This window comes from Fringilla coelebs, assembly GCF_963513975.1.
Source record: "Fringilla coelebs genome assembly, chromosome: 12".
NCBI classification, from domain to species: domain Eukaryota; kingdom Metazoa; phylum Chordata; class Aves; order Passeriformes; family Fringillidae; genus Fringilla; species Fringilla coelebs.
The window spans coordinates 8,268,581-8,288,327 of NC_140038.1; the positions used below are offsets into that span (position 1 = coordinate 8,268,581).

The 19,747-nt window shown below is 39.7% G+C and overlaps 1 protein-coding gene across 1 annotated transcript; it reads right to left on the bottom strand.

Moving 5' to 3' along the window:
- Positions 1-5,000: 5,000 nt before the first annotated feature.
- Positions 5,001-17,650, bottom strand: FAM81A (family with sequence similarity 81 member A; the record flags this gene model as incomplete). Its single annotated transcript, XM_084213634.1, has 9 exons — positions 17,574-17,650; positions 16,202-16,269; positions 14,613-14,886; positions 13,726-13,844; positions 8,568-8,697; positions 7,339-7,445; positions 6,125-6,260; positions 5,551-5,746; positions 5,001-5,140 (listed from the first exon to the last, which is right to left on the bottom strand). The coding sequence occupies exons 2-9, from the start codon at positions 16,246-16,248 to the stop codon at positions 5,001-5,003; spliced, it is 1,149 nt and encodes a 382-aa protein (XP_084069760.1). The 5' UTR covers positions 16,249-16,269; positions 17,574-17,650.
- Between the last annotated feature and the right edge of the window lie 2,097 nt (positions 17,651-19,747).

The window sequence follows — 19,747 nt, forward strand, 5'->3', positions numbered from 1 at the left end:
CATTGACAGTCTGTTTCAACTTCACTCACGTGGAATGGAAGCTTGTTTACTGCACTGGTGTTAGAAAATGAACCTTAGCAGAAGCTGAGGTCAGGTTTAATGAGAGTAACTCTTCAGAGTATGTGCAGCAGTGCATGATGTGTTTTATTGTAATTACTTCCTACTAGAAGCACATCTTTCTCCTCTCAGCAGCAATTCCTACTCGCCCTCTCATACAATTCAGGTTTTTTGTATTATGACAATTTCTACTCAGTTGTCTTCTTCTTCTTGATCCTGGTTCTCTGTACATCACTGATGTACTCAGATGCTCAAAGCATTTTTTCACTGCTCTGTGCCAAAAAAGCCACGGCTCTCTCACATGTTTTGCAATGTTTGAGGCTATTCCCTGTATTATTTGTTGAGCTAATCCTTGCATGGATTGAGAGCTGCTCTTTGTGCTCAGAGCTACACTGGTAGTAGATGTTGAGGTTGTCCTGTGCTCTCTCAGCCCAAGGCAGTCTCAGAGCAGGAGGCAGTGCTGGAGGAGCCTCTTCTGCACGTCTGCAGCAGAGTGAAAGGCATGTCACTCTTTGAGCTGTACGTGATGTAAGATCTAGTGCTTTACAACTGTCTCCGATTTTTTTTATTTTGGGTTTGGAAGTTTCGTTGGGTTTTTTTAATGGTTTGTGTTGATCAGAGTTCTGCTGACAGAACAGGCAGCAGAGAGATTTGGTCCCCACTCAGCGTTCTTGTCTAAAGGAGCATCACAATCACTCTCAGAATATTTTATTTAATTATAATCTGCCTTTATTGTGATCTTACAGAGTGACGTCTTTAGAATATTCTTTTTTTTTCCTTTTGTCGAAGTACACTGTAATACTTCCAGCCCCGTTCCAGTGGGATTGCAGCACCTATGGATCACACAGGTTCATTGAGCCCCGTCCTTCCCTTGCCAAGAGTAACAGTGACACCCTGTGGCAAATTGAGTAAGGACCGTGTGCCCAATTTCCTTGGTTTCTTTCAAATTTGCCTCTGAATTTCTTACACTGCAGGGAGTGTGACAGGAGGAATTGCTCCCCTACACATAGGAGGGATGCATCAGATTGTCATCTGTCTCTTATTAGACATTTCCATTATTGGAAGACATGTCTAATGAGCACTTTAATTCTTAGATACAGAGAACACTCTGCCCCAGATGGCCAGATGCTCGTGGAGGTGGAACACAAAACAGAAATTGAGAAAATTTTGCATTTCAGTTTAAATTGATGTTACAGGAATATACTGTTCTTCATTATCATTCATACTGCTTTTCTCTAACATGGCAACAGTCTATTGAACTCTATCAGATTGTAATGACAAAGATATCCACAATATAAAGGTATCCACAACACAAAACTTACTACATAAAAACAACTGCAGGTGGAAGTTAGGGTCATCCTTTGAACTTCTTACTTGCACCATTCCTTTGGTTTGTTTAATGACTACAAACAGCACAATTGCTCTGTAATTACTGACATCATTCTGATTCCAGCAAGGCCTCACTGCACAGTACCATGGTTCTACTGTGTTATCACATGCTAATGTAAAAGCCACCCAGTTCAACATTTTCCAATGAGTTTAACTTATGACACTCAGTAAGTGCTACATAGCTGACTGAATATTATGGGCTGCACACTGCAAGTGATTTAAGCCTCATGCACCTGAAATAGCTGACAAAAGAAAGATTTTAAAACTTCATGAAAGCAAGTGGTCTGCTTTTGGCTGTTTTGGGGGTTTGGTGGTGGTGGTTTCTTTGGGCTGGGTGTTGCTGGTTTGGTGGGTTTTATATAGATGTAGAAAGGAGAAAAAAATTAAGAAATATTGGGCAAACATCCTTGTGAAGTTTCGTTTGAATCATCTGTTATACACAGATTACCTTAAAAAACTAATGAACATGCAGGAAAGAATGTAATAAATTAGGTTTTGTGTCCTCTGTGCTTGAAATTTAAGGCTATTATGTCTTCTTCTAGTTTAGGTGTTTGGGTGGCAAGGCAATCTTCTTTAAGCACTGGAATAGACTGCACTAATCAATGTCTTATTCTTAAAAGACTCTAATGAGCAAGTTACAGAAGTGTCTATGGCAAATATTTTAGGTAGAGTTGGATCTATTTCAAAGTGGAGAGGTGGAGCAGATGACTTCCTAAGGCTCCTCCCAGTCCTTTCAGTGAGTTTATGGTTGTGACAGTGAACTTTGTGATTTAAATAGTATTTTGTACACATCTATTATACTTTCTCAAGTCTCATTCTGTTGCTCAAGTGCCATCCACACAAACACTACCTCACTACCTTGTTCCTTTTGTGGGCTTGGCAAGCTTGCACTTGGTGCACTAACCCAGACTCACAGCACGAGCACTTCTGCTGAGCAAAGAAAGCACATTATTTCCACCATCAAAAGTGGACCTTGGTGTCCCTGAAGGACTGGAACACAGGAATCCCATTGGACATCAGCATGGAAGGGAAAAAAAGGGGCAGCTGTGCTTCCAAGCACTGCTCTTTCCTTCTATTTGGCTTTACAAGATCCCTGGGGGTCAGTTTTCAGAATTGGTTTCCATTTGGCAAAACCAAGCCCCCACAGCTCAGTGTCTGCAGCACGGCCTTCATGGCTTCACAGCTGCTCCCTGAGAGGGTGCTGTGTCTGGAGAGGGGTTTGCACCTGACATGTTCAGATGATCAGAGGATACTCCAATGCTCAAAAGCACTCTGAATTCTCCCCTGAAGGACTGGCTTATCACATGTGAGCACTCCCTGGCAGGCAATGCCAACAAGACAAGGTTGGCCTGGGCCTCCCTCTACCTGGCACTTCAGAGTTTGAAGAAACTGCTTGGCAGTAGGTTGAGTATTATTTATTATTTTATTTGGACTTTTGCTTATTTGTTTTAGCTGAGATTTAGGAAGAAAAATTTAAGACAGAAAAATGTAAAATTGGATTGGGTTTCCTGTGTTGTTTTATATGTGGATCAATCACACAAGTTTTTTACAAGAGAAACAATTTCATTAAATCCTATATAAATGTTTCTGATTCCTTGTATGCTCTTCATATCATATCAGATTTTCTCAGGTACAAACTTCCAATCACAGAACTTCAAAATTATTCTAGTTTTGGTCTCTTTTCATTTCTTTCTTCATTATTGTCTTTTTGTTTCTTTTTTTTTTTTTTTTAAATAAAACACCAGTGATAGCTTTTCTACTGCACATGGCTAAATATTTAGGAATATATAGGAATACATACAGGAAGTAAGACTGAATTTTAAAGACAATTCCTGAGAAATATGTACAAGCATTTAATTGTCTCTCTTTAGGGAACTGGGCTTTCCCCTTAGCTGCCATTGTAAATACATTTCACAGGACATGGATGATAACAAAACTGCCTCTGGTATTCCTGGTTTGTATCAGAGAGCACTGGGAGCCAGAGCTGCAAATGCTTCATGTGCCTTTGAGACTTCAATGACTTTCAGCTATAGAGGAAATGAATATAAACTTAGGTGTTAATCCTGTAAAGATGTATGCATTTACATGATTTTTACACTCTACACTGACTTACTGAAGTTAATGACTGTAAGTTCTTGAAGCAGTTTTTTTAATTCTTTGTTTTATATATGGTGACTCTATGGACCAAAGTGTCTTTTATGGAAGTGATATGTGCCACTGATTTTCCCACTAAAAATATATTTTTCCAATACTAGCTGAATGAAAGGTCGATTAAGGGCAGTGTAGAGACAACCTATTAATTTATTTAGATTAACAATATTGTAAAGTCTGTCAATTAATATTATTTTTATGTATTAATTACTGTTAATAGTATAAATTAATAGGATGCTGGATGAAGTATTTTATTTTTTCATGAGGGTTTAATCCTGCATGGCTTACAAACATGAGGAACAATATATCATGCCATGAATGAAGGAGTAAAAACAACATATATTTTTTTCTTGTCTAGATAATATGCCACATGGGTGCTGATTTTCATATGTAATCTCTTCTGGGAATGGAAATTATTATCTGGAAATAATGTGAATGCAATTAGCAATTTGAGTGTGCTAAATTATTAAAATCAACTTAAATATGATGAATCAATTTTTTTACTTCAATGAAAATTTCTAGGGAGATCATAAACTGCATTTTATTTTATATTAGAGTCTCCAGACTAGGTTAGATTATCACCTTCTCTTTAGTTTTCAAGCCATTGTAAGCTTTTATCAATATATTGAAGCAAGTCATAGGAACACATGCCTAGTAAAAAATACCCTAAAATACCCTATATACATCCTTTACCTTGTGTCAACTCCCCTTGGTTACAATACTTAAGACCATGTAAGACGTTTCTTATGTTGTTTACAAATCATCTAAGTCTACAACTATATTATATAACACTACCTAATTTTCACACACAGAATATTTGCAAACCTAAACAAAGATTTTCTGATGTTGTCTTGATTTTGAAGATTGGTCTGCTTAGTGCCAATTCTGTCTTCCCAGGAAGTCAGTAGTAGATAAAGTCACTGTAAAAATGTCCATTGATTTCAACTAAGTAATTTGTATCAAGGTGGAGAACCTTGTCAAATTCATATGAAGCAAATGACAGCAACTTGCCTTTTTTTTTTTTTTTAAGGTGGAGGGGTGCAGGTGCATATAAAAGCGTATAGCTGCCTGATCAAGCCTGCAAAACTGGAATGCCTTTAGCAAACTAGCTGCCAGCTTTACCAGTGCATTACTCCAGTTTTACACAGTGCTTAATTTCCTGACAGCAGCTGGAGTAGTGCAGTGGCAAAGCAGCGCCTCAGCTCCCCAGGCTCATTGCCAGTTATCCAAGAACAGCTTGTATTTACTGCTGTGAGCAAACACCTGTGCAGCAGCAGCAGCAGCAGCAGCAGCAGCAGCATGTCATTTGGTACATGCAGGTAATTGGCATTACAGACTGGAACAACACTAGAGTCTGCCTAGTTAGCCAAGTAAACACTAATCTCTCAGACAAAATCTTGCAGTCATGGTCCAGCTTCTCCCCATCTTGGAACCTCCTGCTTCATTTGGTGGATCTGCTTCTGGAGTTCATCTCTGTCCAGCTTCATTTTTGCTTCTAGAACTTGCCGTAGAGACCCAATGCTCTCATAGATAGCTGCAAACCCTATTGCGGGCGAGAATGGCATTAGTTCATCACGAGGAGCAAAGTATCACATCATTGCTAGCAGAATGCACTTCCATAATGCTCTGCTTTGCACTAGCAACTCAGCAAAAGTTCTGAAGGAAATGGGGTGTAACTGTGTGCTGAAGGCAGAAATGCCCTGATGGCAGATGGCAGCCCAGCTATGGCTGTGCCTGTTCTGGGGAGAGCACTTCTAAGCTGGGTGCCACCTCTTATTGTTCTGCTTTCCACACTTAGTGAAAAGTCCCTCTTAATGCCACAGGTGTAGCCAATACATCTGCCCCAAAAGTATTTGAGCTACTTTGATACAAGCAAAGACATTTTGCAGATTACTATGAGTGGATCACTGTCACCACAATTCAGAATAAAGAACTGGATAACTATGGTCCTACCAGCATTGACTTCAGCTTTCATTTCTTTTATATCTTCATTTATCTCATTTTGAAGTTTGACAATGCGAATATTTATCTTTTCTTCAGTCTGTTTTGTTTCATGTGCCTCCATGGTTATCTTCTGCATTTCTTCTATTCTCTCAATTTTCTCTGCCATTTGGTTGAATTTCATCTCAATACCTCTCTCACTCATTTCCTGGAGTCAGGAAACAGAATTTTAATTATTTACTCTGCATGTGGAATAACGGTGGCCTTTTTAAAATATGAAATAGATACTGATTTATCATCTTTTATCTGGAATTCAAAATGTAAGGAATTACAATTTTTCATAAAATAATTTCAAATTACTTTATTAGTGTAGGTTAAAATACTGATCTATTTAGCAGTGATCAGATTAATTTAAAGATTCTCAAGTTGTAGGTATTACACTTGAAATTAATGAAGAGACTTTGGCATATTCTGAGGCTATCTGAAAATCTCACTCATATAATATCTCAGATACATCATCTTGGTTATGAATAATGATTTTGAATGCTTCCTGAGAAGTATTACAGGACATTTGAATGAAACTTACAGTGCTTTCCCTAAAAGTCAGTGAGAGTTGGTCGATTTTTTGCACAAGCTCTTTTTCAGTCCTTCCATGTTCTTGTTCCAACCAGCTCCGTGCAGACAAAATCTGATTGCTGAGCTCCTCAACAGCATCTTTCAATCTAGGAGCACAACAGAAATGAGCAGATACAAAAGAGAAGAACTGGTCATTCAACAGTGACTTTTTAATGAAGGTGTTCATAAAAACACAAAATGGCAATTTAATATATTCTTCACACCATGTTAAGGTGAGCCTTTGAATTTTGAGGCTATTAAACTGGATATGGTAACATCAGTTTAGAAAATAAAGGTAGAAGTTCACAGCAAATTTACATGAAACACATTACAAAATTTGAATCATAGTAGATGAAAATTCTTTGTGACATTGAAAACAGAATCTGGTTATCCATTCAGATTATAAATTTTATGTCCATCTGTATTAAATCTGAGCAAAGATTTGGTAGCCACTTATTCTGGTGACAATGCTGGTTCCTGTAGCTCCACTTACATTGCTTATACCCACCTCAACTTTACTCCAACCAGTGGTGCCAGTGAAACTGTTTCCTCCAGTGAATATGTGAAACCTGCATTGCATGAGGATGGTGATAAGCAGTAAGAAATGAGGGTGTGGATGGCTTACACCAGGACTGCTACTGAGTGAAATGCCTGGAGAGGAGTGAACATCTGAACTGAATATAATGAGCCCATGTAATGTCTGGTAGTACAGAGTATCTAATCACTAATAATTGAGGTACTTCAGTTTTATTCATGTTTGAAGCCAGTTTAAAGCAATAGCACTCTGTGAGTGCTGTGACTTGCTTCCTGTTGCTTCAGTTGAACTTTTTCCTCTGCTCTGGACAGTCACCTCCAGCATTCATTGCTTCAGACAGTTCTTATAGAAAGGCACCAGGCCACTCTGACAAAAACCCTTAGTTGTGTCCTTTAATATAAGTTCCGTCTGATAACTAGAAACTTAATCAACTTTTCAGAATTGCCTAACCACATTGGGGGCAAAATTCTTGGTGAAAGCAAGTTTCTCTTGACCTCTTGACAGTCAGCTTTTGTAATATCTGTGGAGCAAACACACATATTCATAGAGGTTCCTGCTTTTATAGGCCTGAAGATTATACCAGCAGACTGGGAAAACTGAGGCCCTACTCCCAAGGTACATGGCAGCAGCAAGGCTTCCCAGGCACTTACTTTGTGTCCAGAACTTGCAGCTGTTGGTTGCTCTCTTTGTAGGCAATCTTCAACTTTGCTTCTTGTTGCATTATTGATTGCTCTACTCTGCTCAGCAGATGAGAAATCTGAAACAAAATTCAGAATTTTCAACAGCATTTCATCACAGTGGAATTTGGGACATTTTCATAACAGTAGAGGTCTAACAGAGAGCTCACTTTTGCTAACATTTCAAAAATTATTGAATTTGCATATTTTACTTTATCATTAAAATATACTATCTCTCAATATGAAAGTATAAGCATTTTGAAAACTGTACATTTTTTTGCCTTAAATAATGTGGATAGTATCACCTTTAAAATCTCTGCCTGCTCTCCCCCTTTATTAGACAGCTGAATTTGCATGATCCATACATCTCCAAGTTGCCACATAATCAGAATAAACAAGTGCCCAAGCACTCCACCAATACTGAGGAATGTGCTCCATCACTTTGTGTGTAAGGGCCACTGCAGTGATAGAAGTGCTGGGTTTAACTGGGGAGAGATCATAACTACAAGAGAATATTTGTCACCAAAACAACCATCCCACTTTCTCAAAGCACACTGCTCTGGTTCCCTACAAGATGCATGACAACATGCTCCTGGCATGCAAGTATACTGCACTGAGGCTTCTCAGGAAGGCAAAATGCATTTTAGCCCTTTTTTTACCCACCACAAAAGGAAGATGTAAAATACTTTTGTTGACTGAGAAAATGGGAAGGCCTTGAGATGTGACACTAAGGAAAAGGATTCTTCATATCTCCAAGTCTCTGCTTGTATCTAGTGCTCACTTCCATTCTCAAACCCAATGGAAGAGAGACCTGAGAGACAGATTAATGTATTCACAGAACTCAAAGCCAGTTGTGTTTTGACCTTCAAAATTGTGTTCAAATACATATAGGGTCATCCTGGGAAGGCCAAAACATAGAGTGAAAGACACAGAGGCTTGCATTGTTGTAGTCTTGTGGAGCATGTGCCTTCACATACTAATCCCTTCTATGCTGCAGGAAGAAATGAAGGACCTTTTCCAGTTAGAGCAGTACAGTAATGCACCTAGGCACAATGTTCAATGTAATAAGGACTGTGAGCTGATGCACCTCTCCATTTGGAAATCTGTGACCTCCCAGGATAATAATTAACAGTAATGGGGTCTGTGTGAATTAGACTAGAACTCTTACCTGTACAGGGATTGCCTTGGTCTAAGTACCATACCTGTATTTCTGCCTCTTTGATTTTAGATTCTAAGATCAGCTTGGAGGTGTGTTGGTCTTTACTTAGACTCTGAAGTCTTTCATATGTAATTTTATGCTCTGCAGACAGCCTGGCTAACCCAGCATCACACCTGTTTGAATAGACAAAAAAACAAAGCACCAGCCAAATAGAATATAAGGTCGAGGCTTTTAAAAAAAGCCATTTCATATTGGCCATTTCTGTGGAACTCCTGGCTGGCTAGGGAAGCAATGTCTTTGGGACTGTAAGAGTGGTAATACATCTCATAGTGTTCAGAGAAGTGCTCCCAAATAGGCCTCAAGGTCAAATAGTCTGATAAACAAATTCCATTGTTCTTGACACTGACATGATATGGGTAGGCTGTGTTATCACTCAGGGAAATCACATCAGAAATGCAAAGATGCAGAATTTCATTTCCATGTCTTTTTGTAATGGTCCAGAAGATCTCTGATAAGGTGTGTATGTGTTCCCCTACATGATTTGTAGCCTAAGTAACTGAGGACCATTTTTTCATTATTGTAGCTTTGCATTTTTATTTGTGAAATAGTAGTACACAGCTAATATGTGTAGTTAACAATGTGGGGCAAATTTTATGGTTCTTAGTCTTTATTTAGGTGAATAAATAAATTGTCATTGAAAGCAATGGCAATTTTGTCTCAGAAAAGGCTGTAAAATCAAGTCCTGGAACAAAATAATTATTGTTTCCTTTTGTCACATTGGAACACTTCTTAATGCTGTAACATTTTCAGGATAATTATGCTATAGAACATGTGTGTTTTCTACCAGATTTTAAAAATAATTTGATCAGGTGGATTTCATCTACAGTAATGCAGTAAGGGCATTAACTGAGCTGTAAAAATATGAGTACTGTGATTTCAGGAGTAAGACCTCTGTGAAATATGACTCATATATATATATATTTTTTTTTTTGCTAAGGGAAATATGTAATCATCAGTGTTACCAAATTTGATATAGGAAACTGATGAGGAACAGACAGCAGTTACAATTTGAGAGAGAAAAAGGTAGTAAAATAGAACAAGCTGAGGCATGTTAAGTCATTATCTAAACCAATGACATACTTTGTCATCTTTTTAGTCACATTTCAGTTTGAAAGCTTTCATTTCAACATGCATTTTCATCACCTCAGTTACAGGAATTGCCATTATCATTAAACATGAAGGAAAAGTCACAACTCAAATGACAAAAGGAGCATCTGCTTATTATTATGGTACAGTTTGAATATGAAAATAATCAGGAATGTAAAATAGCACATAGGCATTATAAAACTTGAGGAAATTAATTTCTAGTGTAGCAGTTCAGCCTTGTGAGACCTGTTAGTAATATCTGCAGGAAGCCTGGCTAGGGTTTACATAGCAGTGAAAAGCTTTTGTAGGGCTCACAATCAGGCAGTTTCTTTAGAAAGATGAGAGGAGCCAAATCTCTCCATGTTATTACAATCATAGAGAATCAGAGGAATGGAATCATCTTGCATCAAGTCACCAAAGGTTGTCGGCTCCAAAAAATGGTTACTTTTGTTTCTCTGAAGCATGGCAGAAAATGGCAACAGCTTTGAAACTACTGAAGCAAATTTAATCAGCAAGCACCTGTGAATGTTTTTAAAGTAAATTAGTGTTTTGGGTTTAATCACAGAGCATCTCTCTTCTTCATGGAATTCAGTTATGTGGTCAAAGGGTTCATGTAGTTCCATGGTAACTGAAGCATTAATATTCTGACAATGTGAATTTAATGTCTGCCTAGTATGCACGGATCAGCTTATTTTGGTTTATCTTCTATATCTGTTGTACACACTCACAAACACAACTGGTTTTGACCTGGAAGAAAATATTACTGTTCAGCATCAAAGAAATGAAAAGACAAGTAGTTGCTCCATTCAGTATCACTGGGGCATAGATAAAGTGAGAACTGTGCCAGTACTCTGCAGCTACTGCTATATGCATATGCTGTCATGGTATGGAGAGAGCTTTTAATGTTCCTAGTCTATTATAACAGGAGGTGCTTCCATTAAAATGCCAGTGTTTCAGTGAAAAACAAGCAGCTGGAGAACAGGGAGTGAAAAGCAAGTTGAAATACTCAGTGGGGCAAGTGGGCAAGAGCAGAAGAGCTGGTGGATTGTGCTGGCCTGGGGCAGGGAGCCCAGAGCTGCCCTCGTGGTGCCACCTCCCACTTAGCAAGGGCCAGAGAGCAGCACATTTACTGCTCCTGGGGAGATTGGCAGTGTGGTGCAGCCCAGATGCATCAGGCTCAATCTGTGCAGCAGGAAAATCTGCCTACATGTAATGAGCCCAGGTTGTCTGAAATGAATCAGTTCTATAATGTAGATAAAAAAGTCATCTATATATGCAAAGTAGGTCCAATTTGAACACACATAGCTGCCATTTCTCTGGATGTTTCAGCTCTCAGGAAGCTTTTATGAAGAGCTACTGCTATTGTTCCAACCAGGCTTCTGGATTTAAACTTTCCAGACAAATGATCATTACCCACAAGTAATTCTCTAAATAAATGATAAGGCACTACTGAATTTTATGATTTGTTATCACTAGAAAAAGAATTGGTAAATCTCTATAGTATAAAATTGACAACATAAGAGACAGGAAGCTGCAGAATATGATCTACTGGCAACGATCTAGCTTTCTGCTAATGCATCACTGAATTTTATAGAGGTCATATTTTTTCCTTGAAGTTAATAATAATGCCAATTTTTAGCAATAATTCAGGGCTGTGATAACACTTTACAAATTCATCAGCAAACTGTGCTTATTGAGAAAAGATCCAGAGACATGAGCTGTAATGTGTAGTCTGTCACCTTCTGATAGCAATGTTAGTTGATTCTGTGATGTGAGTGAGGAATCTCACTCCTGCAGAGCAGAGGGGAGTGTGGCTTGGGACTGTGCTCCAGAAGTGCATGTGCATGTAGGGATCCCTTGTTCCCATCATTAACAGCACCAGCCCTCAAGAAATAATGAGACAGTTGTTTGATGATATATTGACATGTTACAGAACGGTTGGTGTTAGGAAATAAACTCCTCTCTCTCCAATATGGAACTTGAATAGGATGTTTAGTATGCATGAAATTACTGGAACTGAAATTTGGCCAGGATCCTAAAATGGACACTGAAGTTATTACATGGCAAGGGGCTCCTGCTTTGGGATTTACTGTCTGAACTGACTTCCACTGTCCTTCTGCATGCTGCCAGCCTGGAGCAAACACAGCACTCAGAGCTGCTGCAGCCTGAGCCTCTCAATGTACCTTTGCTGTGGCACAGGAAGTTGGTAACCCACTGTAACTTGATCGTGTTTCTAATGTTTCACTCTGAACTCATCTGCAGCACTAGAGGTAAAATTACCTTAGGTGACTAAAGTGTATTTTATATAAGGAACATTGGCTAAAGCAATCAGAAGGTGTTTATCTCAGGGAAAGTCTCTGTGTTGTGCCAGAGGCACAACAAACCACTGTCTTGGCATAATCTCCAGCTAGTGATATAATCATTATTCACTGGAACACTAATTTCAAAGTAGAATATGTCTGCAAATAAAGGCAAATGGCTTTCTCTCATGGACCACTGCTTTAAATTGCTTTCTCACAAAGGGAAGATTTTTTTTTCCTCATTCAGGGATTTTATTATTTTTTTTAAGAGAACATGCTGAATAGAAGCATAGAAAGCAGTACGGAAGGCAACAGTTAAAGGCAATAAACTGATGATCTTCTGGGAATGAATACAAATAACCTGCATTTGTCACACAGTCTGACATAAGGCACATGGGTATAATCTCATTCCATTTGCAGATAAATTGCAACCCAGGCACAGCACAAGGGTGGTGCCCTAAGGAAATAAAGGAAGAAGCCCTGGCACAGCCTGTGCCCATCCCCACCCTCGCACACCGAGGTCACTGTCCTGGTCCTGCAGTGACACCCAGAGCAGCGTGAGTTTCTTCTCTTGAGTTCCCTGGCTGAGGGCAAAGGCACCACATTTTGTCCCCCAAGGTGTCAGGAACAGTGCTGCTCCATGCAGAGCCCCTCTCAGGATTTTTATAGAAAGATGCAGGAAGATCTAAGCATGTACATTTTGGGAGGCCTTCTCAGCAGGATAAATACGTGTTTGTGTATCTCTCTATAGGTTTTTCCATCAATTTCCTGATTTGAAAAAAATAAGCTAGTTCATTTGTGTTTGCTAAAGGATGGTGATAACTTACTAACTGTTTAATTTTTTTGAAATCTCTAAAGTAGTTTCTACAAAATGGGCTGTAAAATTACAGTGGGGGCTTCAGACAGTTGAGTCATTTATAAGAAAACCTTAGTTCAATGAAAATCCCTCTTTGATTATTTCTATATGTTGTTGAAGGTTATCACTAAATCAGGTGACATGCATAAAAGGAAGCAAAATTATCTGCACAATATAGACAACAGGTCAAACTCAGGACAAGGATAACTCCACCAAAGGTACTACCCAAGCAGCTGTAGGCCAGGTTATGTCTTTTCCTGGAGCTGTACACATCCTCTGTCTCTTGTGTTCAACTTTACAGAGCAATTAAGCAAATGTTGTTATGCTGGGGTTTGTAAATTTGTCATTGATGGCACAACGGAAGCCTGTGTGGCCATGGAATTGTAACCAGGAGCTTTGGGCAGCCTGAAAAACCTCTATTACTGTACAGTTTTCTGTTCCTTATATGTCATGTAGCCCATGTGGGATTTAATATGGCTAACCACTAACTGAATGTGCAGATTTTTACTTCTAAAATATATGCAAAAATGTGCAACTGTTTTGTTCTTCACAAGTGCAGATTGTTCCGTGCTGCCTTTATAATTGTGCTAATTAACGTGTTTCAAAGACACGAGTCTAACCACAGTACTTTTTAAAAGCTGAACCAAATCCAATTTCCCAGGAAATTTGAAATAATTTATTTAGAACTAATTTCAGGAATTTTAGGAATTAAGGGTGATATTGTCAAATTTAATCTGTAATACTGGAATGCAAAGTATTATTATTCATTTTCTTGAAAACTCAGAGCAAAATTATCCTTGGAATTTTGCCAAAGTTGAATTCAACCCATTATCATTAATAGTTCAGGATTAAAACAAGATTAGCTAGCCCCCAAAACACAGTTCCATAGGGACTTTTACCTTGCAACTCTCCCCCGAAGATCTCCTAGGCCAGAAAGCTGACGCATTTCAAGACTCTTCAGGGTAGAATTTGTTCCATAGCTGAGATTGTCTCTGACACGTATCTGTTCCTGCAGCATCTACAGAACATTCATATGCAAATAAAAACTCAGTATGTCACATTTAATGTACACTTTAAATGTCACTCATTATTTTTCAGTAATTCAGTATCCTCAGATGCCATTTTATTATTACTTTATTCAAAGCTTTGTCTTGTAATGTACTAAACCAGGTACTTTTAGGTATTCTATTATTTCTTATTATTAGTGCCCAATCTGTGCACAACTACCATAATATATATAAAGTATAACTTGACAGTGGAGACTTGAATTTTTTTTTCCTTTCATTTTCCCCACCACACCCCTGTTGTTCCCTGCAGCAGAGGTCAGACATGAAGTCATGTATCTGCCTAGGATTAGGTCATAAAAATGAGCACTTGGGTTTGGTTGCTTCGTGTCGTCAGTGAGTCGGAAGGGAAAGAAAGTTTATTGTAGAGCCAAAGCATTTCCTGGTGTTTATACAGCACAGCCTTTGGACTGAAGTTGAACTGGGTATTAGTGTCACATTAATTCATTTTTTCAAGATTTTCCAGTGCAGCTTTTGAAAGCAAGCTTATTAGAACCACAAAGGCTCCTGTGTTTATATGCTAATATCCTGTGCTATTTTCATAGCCACTGAAAGAATTATGCAATTTGCAAACACTTTTTCAAGTTGTAAAAACAATTTATAAGCTTACAGGATCTTCAGACCTTGTCTGACCTTTACTTATCCCGTGATAAACTCTGTTAGGAATGAGAAGCAGTAAGTGGCTGAGGTGGCATTAGTGCTGTGCCACATTCTTGCCGTACCTCGATGTCCCGGTTGAGCTGCCTCACTATCGCCGTTATGTTTCGGATGTGCTCCTCCAGGAGTTGCCTTGCCAACCGGTCACCCCCCCCTTTGTTCTGCATTCTGTGCAGCGTGGAAACAATGTCCTCCTTAATGCGAAACGCGTGTTCCACAAGAGCTGCTGTTGTTTTCTCATGGCTCAGGATTCTGTCCTCCAGCTGATCCACCAGGCTGGCGGATGCCAGCGGCACCGCTGTCAGCGCCTGGCTGTGCAGCGGGATGTTTCGGACCCGTCTGGGGGGAACAATAGCCACATCTTGTTAAGTTCTCACACAGAACTCTGCAATGCCTTTGCACTGAAGAGAGTGTGACACTGTCTGAGTACTGGCAGTGCTGGGGAGAAGCCCCAAAATACACCCAGAGAGAGTGCCCACTCCTACAAATACATGGGTGCTGTGTTGGCTACCGTGTGTCTTGTACAAAGGCAGGTCAGGTTTTTTTCATGGTCTTTAAAAGCATGGGAGCTTAAGGAAAGGATATTAGCATAATAAAAGTAGTTACAAATCAGAACTATAATTTCATTAAGAATCCAAATTCACACCCTTCTACTGAGTTTCAAAAGTAATGTTATTTTTCTTTACAATTTTCAGGCTTAATCAAAACTGTAACAGTTGAAGATAGGTATTGTAAATTAAGTGAAACCAGATCAGAATTAAAAAGGAGTGGCTTGTATCGGTCCCTTTTCTGTCGCTATAGCTAGCCTGTAATACCATTCAGAATCTTGTTCCTCTGCAAACTGGACAGGAGCATACGTGGGCATAGAAACTGAGGAGAGACCAAATTTATGACAAGCTTCTCATAGTCTTAGAAGTTAAATTTCCCCCAGAATAGCTTACATTCGGGTACCCTGAATAATTATCTAAATTTTTGAAGAGTGTTCTGCATGGCATAGCTCCCATGGAAAGCAGTGGAGCTCATGGGTGCTGAAAGTAATAAAATGAGTCTGCTAGGGCATGCAACCTTTCATGCCACTATGTTCTGTAAAGAATAACAACATTTTCAGAAGCATAAGTAGAGGATACAAGTTCAACCCCATTTCAGAACCTCCAAACAGTTTTTCTAGGAATTCTTATTTACTGTGTATTCTCATGTTGTTTCCTGTTAATGAGCCAAATGATCAGTTCAGTTTGACCATGGTTGTGGAATCCTTTGAACGCTCCAGGGAAATCCCCAGGGCCTTGCCCTGGAAGAATATATCATAGTTTTCTCCACCTAGGCTGAAAGAGAGGACTTATTGATAGAAATGTATGAGGATTCCAACAAAGGTCACTTTGGCTCTGTGTTTTCACAACTCATTCCATGCTATTTGAACACTGGCTAAAGTGTTCTTGCACTTCTAGTCAGTGAGATGTAAGCTATTGAATTTCTTTGGGAAATGGCTAAGTGAAAGCTGAATAAGGCCTTTGATTTGGGCTATGATTTGAATGTCTACTTTGCATTGCACACTAATGTCAAAGTCCCAGGTCACAGTATTACTGTATACAGGGAATTAAGAGATACATAGTACTCTGCATCATGAAGATTTTTGGTTTTATATTCCAGACTGTACCTTTCAGAAGGGGCAAGAGTTGGGAAGATTGGGCTTCGGTGGGCCATTCTCTGGTCGATAATTTATGTCTGTTGAAAAAGTAAAAATTGAATTATTGACTAGCTTATATCTGGTATTGAAATGACTTAAAGCTTTTGCTTTCAGTGCACCTTTAAGTTAAGTGTAATATTATGCTGACACTAGTGATCTTGGCATCCAAATATTGCTAATGCAATAAATGCAAATAAAAATTAATACAAAAGAATGAAGACTGAAAACTGCTAAAAAGCTTTTGATACTGAAAATTCAAAAGACAAGGTTGACAGCCTTGAAACTGAAATCTGCTGTTGACCCACATAACTGGTTTGGCAGGGCAGAGGTAAACAAAGTCTTGTCCCAAATTTTCTACTGGTCTCTGACATCATTAATCAATTAATAATAAAGTAAAGTCTACAGGATGATCATAAAACTTAAGAAAATATTGACTAAAGAATCAAATACAGGTGTTTCATGACAGCAGATTATTAGGGGTAAGATGTTTTTCTCATAAAAGCATTGGCAATAAGAAACCTAAATAAAATGTGTGACATCAGCATAGTTTATCAGAATTGAGTCTTGTATTAATTTGTCTTCAAATCTAAATGACCACACTTTATGTTGTAAGTAAATTCTTCTGTGGAAGGAATATAAATTCTGGTTTTAATTTTTAGACACAGCCAGCCAGACTGTGACAGACATTGCAGCAGAGTAGGTCTATTAAATATCTTCAGAAAGATATTTTAGTGTCTTACTGTGAGACCAGTACCTGACTCAGCAGCTTTGTCCACTGACAGAAATTAATGAAAAATATATTAGCCTCAATCAAATCCAACTAATCTCCCCTCCATAAAACAAAAACAATTTTTAAGTATAAAGAGAAGTAGTATGGCCTGAGCCTGATCTCCTTGGGAACCTAAAATCCTCACTGCAAAATAAGGCTGGTGTATGAAAAGAAGCTTACAATTGCTGCTGAAATCCTGTGTAGTCTGGGAAGATGGGGTTATGGAAATGCAATAGTCGAATATCGATAGTGAAGGAGCAATAGGGCTACCCTCTGAGGTCTCAAAATGCAAAGCATGTTTGTGCTTTAGAAATGTAGGAAAGCACTGCCTGAAAGCAGAGAGCAAACATTGTCACAGTGTGTGTGTTCTATTTATAGCACGGTGCTTCAGAAACTACAAATTAGAAAAAAAACAGTTTTAAGAGAAGCTGGGTTGCTGAGCAGCAGTGACAGGAATTCAGAAGGTCTGAATTGAATTCCTTGCTCAATCTCTGATCCTGTTGACTTTGGACAAGTTATTCCCATGAGTAATGACTCAGTTTCCCTATATGTAAGAAAGATAACCATACCTACCTCCTCGTTTAGGTTCTTACATGGCTATAAGTAAAAAGCACGGTATAAGAGCGGGGAGTCATTGTGGTGACTTCTGCATTCAAAGTCTTGCACAGACACTGAATGTCCAGTTCTGCAGTCTGTTGCTCACACTCGTCATTTCCCACTTGTTGGATTTTCAAGGAGTGCCAGCACTCTGTGAGGGGTCCCTCCTGGTCACAGCACCAGGCACCCAGTTCTCAGCGGGCCTGAGACCTCTGGGCCTTAACACATCTTAACCATCTTGATGCATTGCAGCTTTTAAGCATAATTTAGCTGTAAACACAGGAATTATCCCACTGATTTGGGAAGAGCTATGTGCACCACAGCAGCAAAGCACCGGATCCTACCTAGAAAAACAAAGAACAAGTATTAAAGTCCATATATCTAGCAGCATCTTAGTGAAATTTAGTGAAATACACCTTACAAAAACCAGCCAAACACTGCTTTAGTCTCACAGCCTTCGGTACCCATTTATTATCAATTAGAAAATAATGTTTGCAGCAAGCTAAGCATAGGTTTGCATGAAGTCTTAACTCTTTCTGCCAGGCTACTATAAGAAATGCAGCTAAATGCAAATATCTGGACTAAGTGTGGATATGAAACAAAAGTTACATAAATGAGCTTCTCATTCATTTCTCTTTGCTGAGTACACAGTGAAACATCTCATCAGATATCAGATGTCTTGATCTGGTCCAACAGCCAGAAAGGGTCTAAGACTTTGATTGGCAGTTGTACAAAAGTTTACTGCAGTTTGGAGATATTTGCAATTAACAAGTAGGTGTTAGAACTGATGCCAAATTCTTTCTCTGTGAGTGTAATACCAGCTTACACTAGTAAATAGAAACCATAAGATGTTCTATAAGAGGAGTATAATTTCATGTGGCTCTTTCAATGGCAGTAAACTGGGGTCAAGATACCAGTTGAAACACTGGTTACAGGTGATGAATTTATTTTTTTTAAATAATGTTGTTTCCTGCTTGATACTGCTATAAGCAATTTAAGTCATGATGTATTAACCCAGTAAATTTGGGTTGACTGATTTAAGTTACTGAATATTCCAAATATACTTGTCACATGGACAAGATACAAGTTTTTTTCCTATTTGGAAACTATTTGCCTGATTAACAAAAAAAAACCAGTTCACGTGATACTTCAGGCAGGTTTTCCATACAAATGTGCAGTGCTTCCTTAGTGTTTCTTTAAATCACTGGCATAAGATGTGTAAAAGCTTGGAAAAAAAAAATAATCATCCATGGGATGTGATGAAGAAATACTTGTAGCAATGTGCAGTTCAATCCTTGCTATTTGTGCTGTGGCATCCCTTCACCACTTCTCAGACTGCCTCGCATGTTTATCTTCTGTGGGACTTCCATTTCTCCTGCTCTGAAGGATAATCATACCTGCAGTGTTCAGTTTCCCATCTTCCATGATAATCTACAACTAATGCTGTAATGTCTGCGCACCTCGGAGTGTTTTTCACGTTCATTCTCACAATATGCCTGTGAGGTAGGAAGCATTATTATCCCTGAAAATGCAATTTCTTTCTGTTGCTGGTAGGGAAGTGAAGCACGGGGCGGGCTAAGTGACTTTCCACAAGTCACACGGGAATCAATGCAGACTGAAATACCTGCCTCGGCAAACACTTTAATCACTCTTTCCTTCTTAAAATAGAAACCGCTTTGGTTGCTGCACAAGGGAGCGTGTGACGGCACCACCCCGGCAGCCGCCAGATGCTTCCCAGTGTTACTCTCAAGCGCGTTGGGGCAACGCTTCGGAGTAAGCGGAAAAGTCCCTGTGCTGCAGCTCAGCGAAGGGATGGGTCAGAGCCCGGCAGCGCCCGGGAGAGCCAGACCCGTGCCGAGCCCTGGGCGCGGCTGTGGCGCTCGGGAACACGCGCTGTGCGACGGGAGCCGGAGGGGCTCCCCCGGCAGCGCGGGGACCGAGCCCGAGGCTCCGAGCCGGCTCGGGGGGCTCCGAGCTGGGCCGGGGGCCCTCTGGAGAAATAGGTGCGATCGGCCCCGGTGCCGGCCCGTGCCGAGCCGCCGTGAGCGGGGGAATCGCGGCGGAGGGATCTGCCCTGCCCTGCCCTCTCCTCTCCTCGCCTCGCCTCGCCTCCCCTGCCCTGCCCTGCCCTCCTCTGCCCTGCCCTCCCC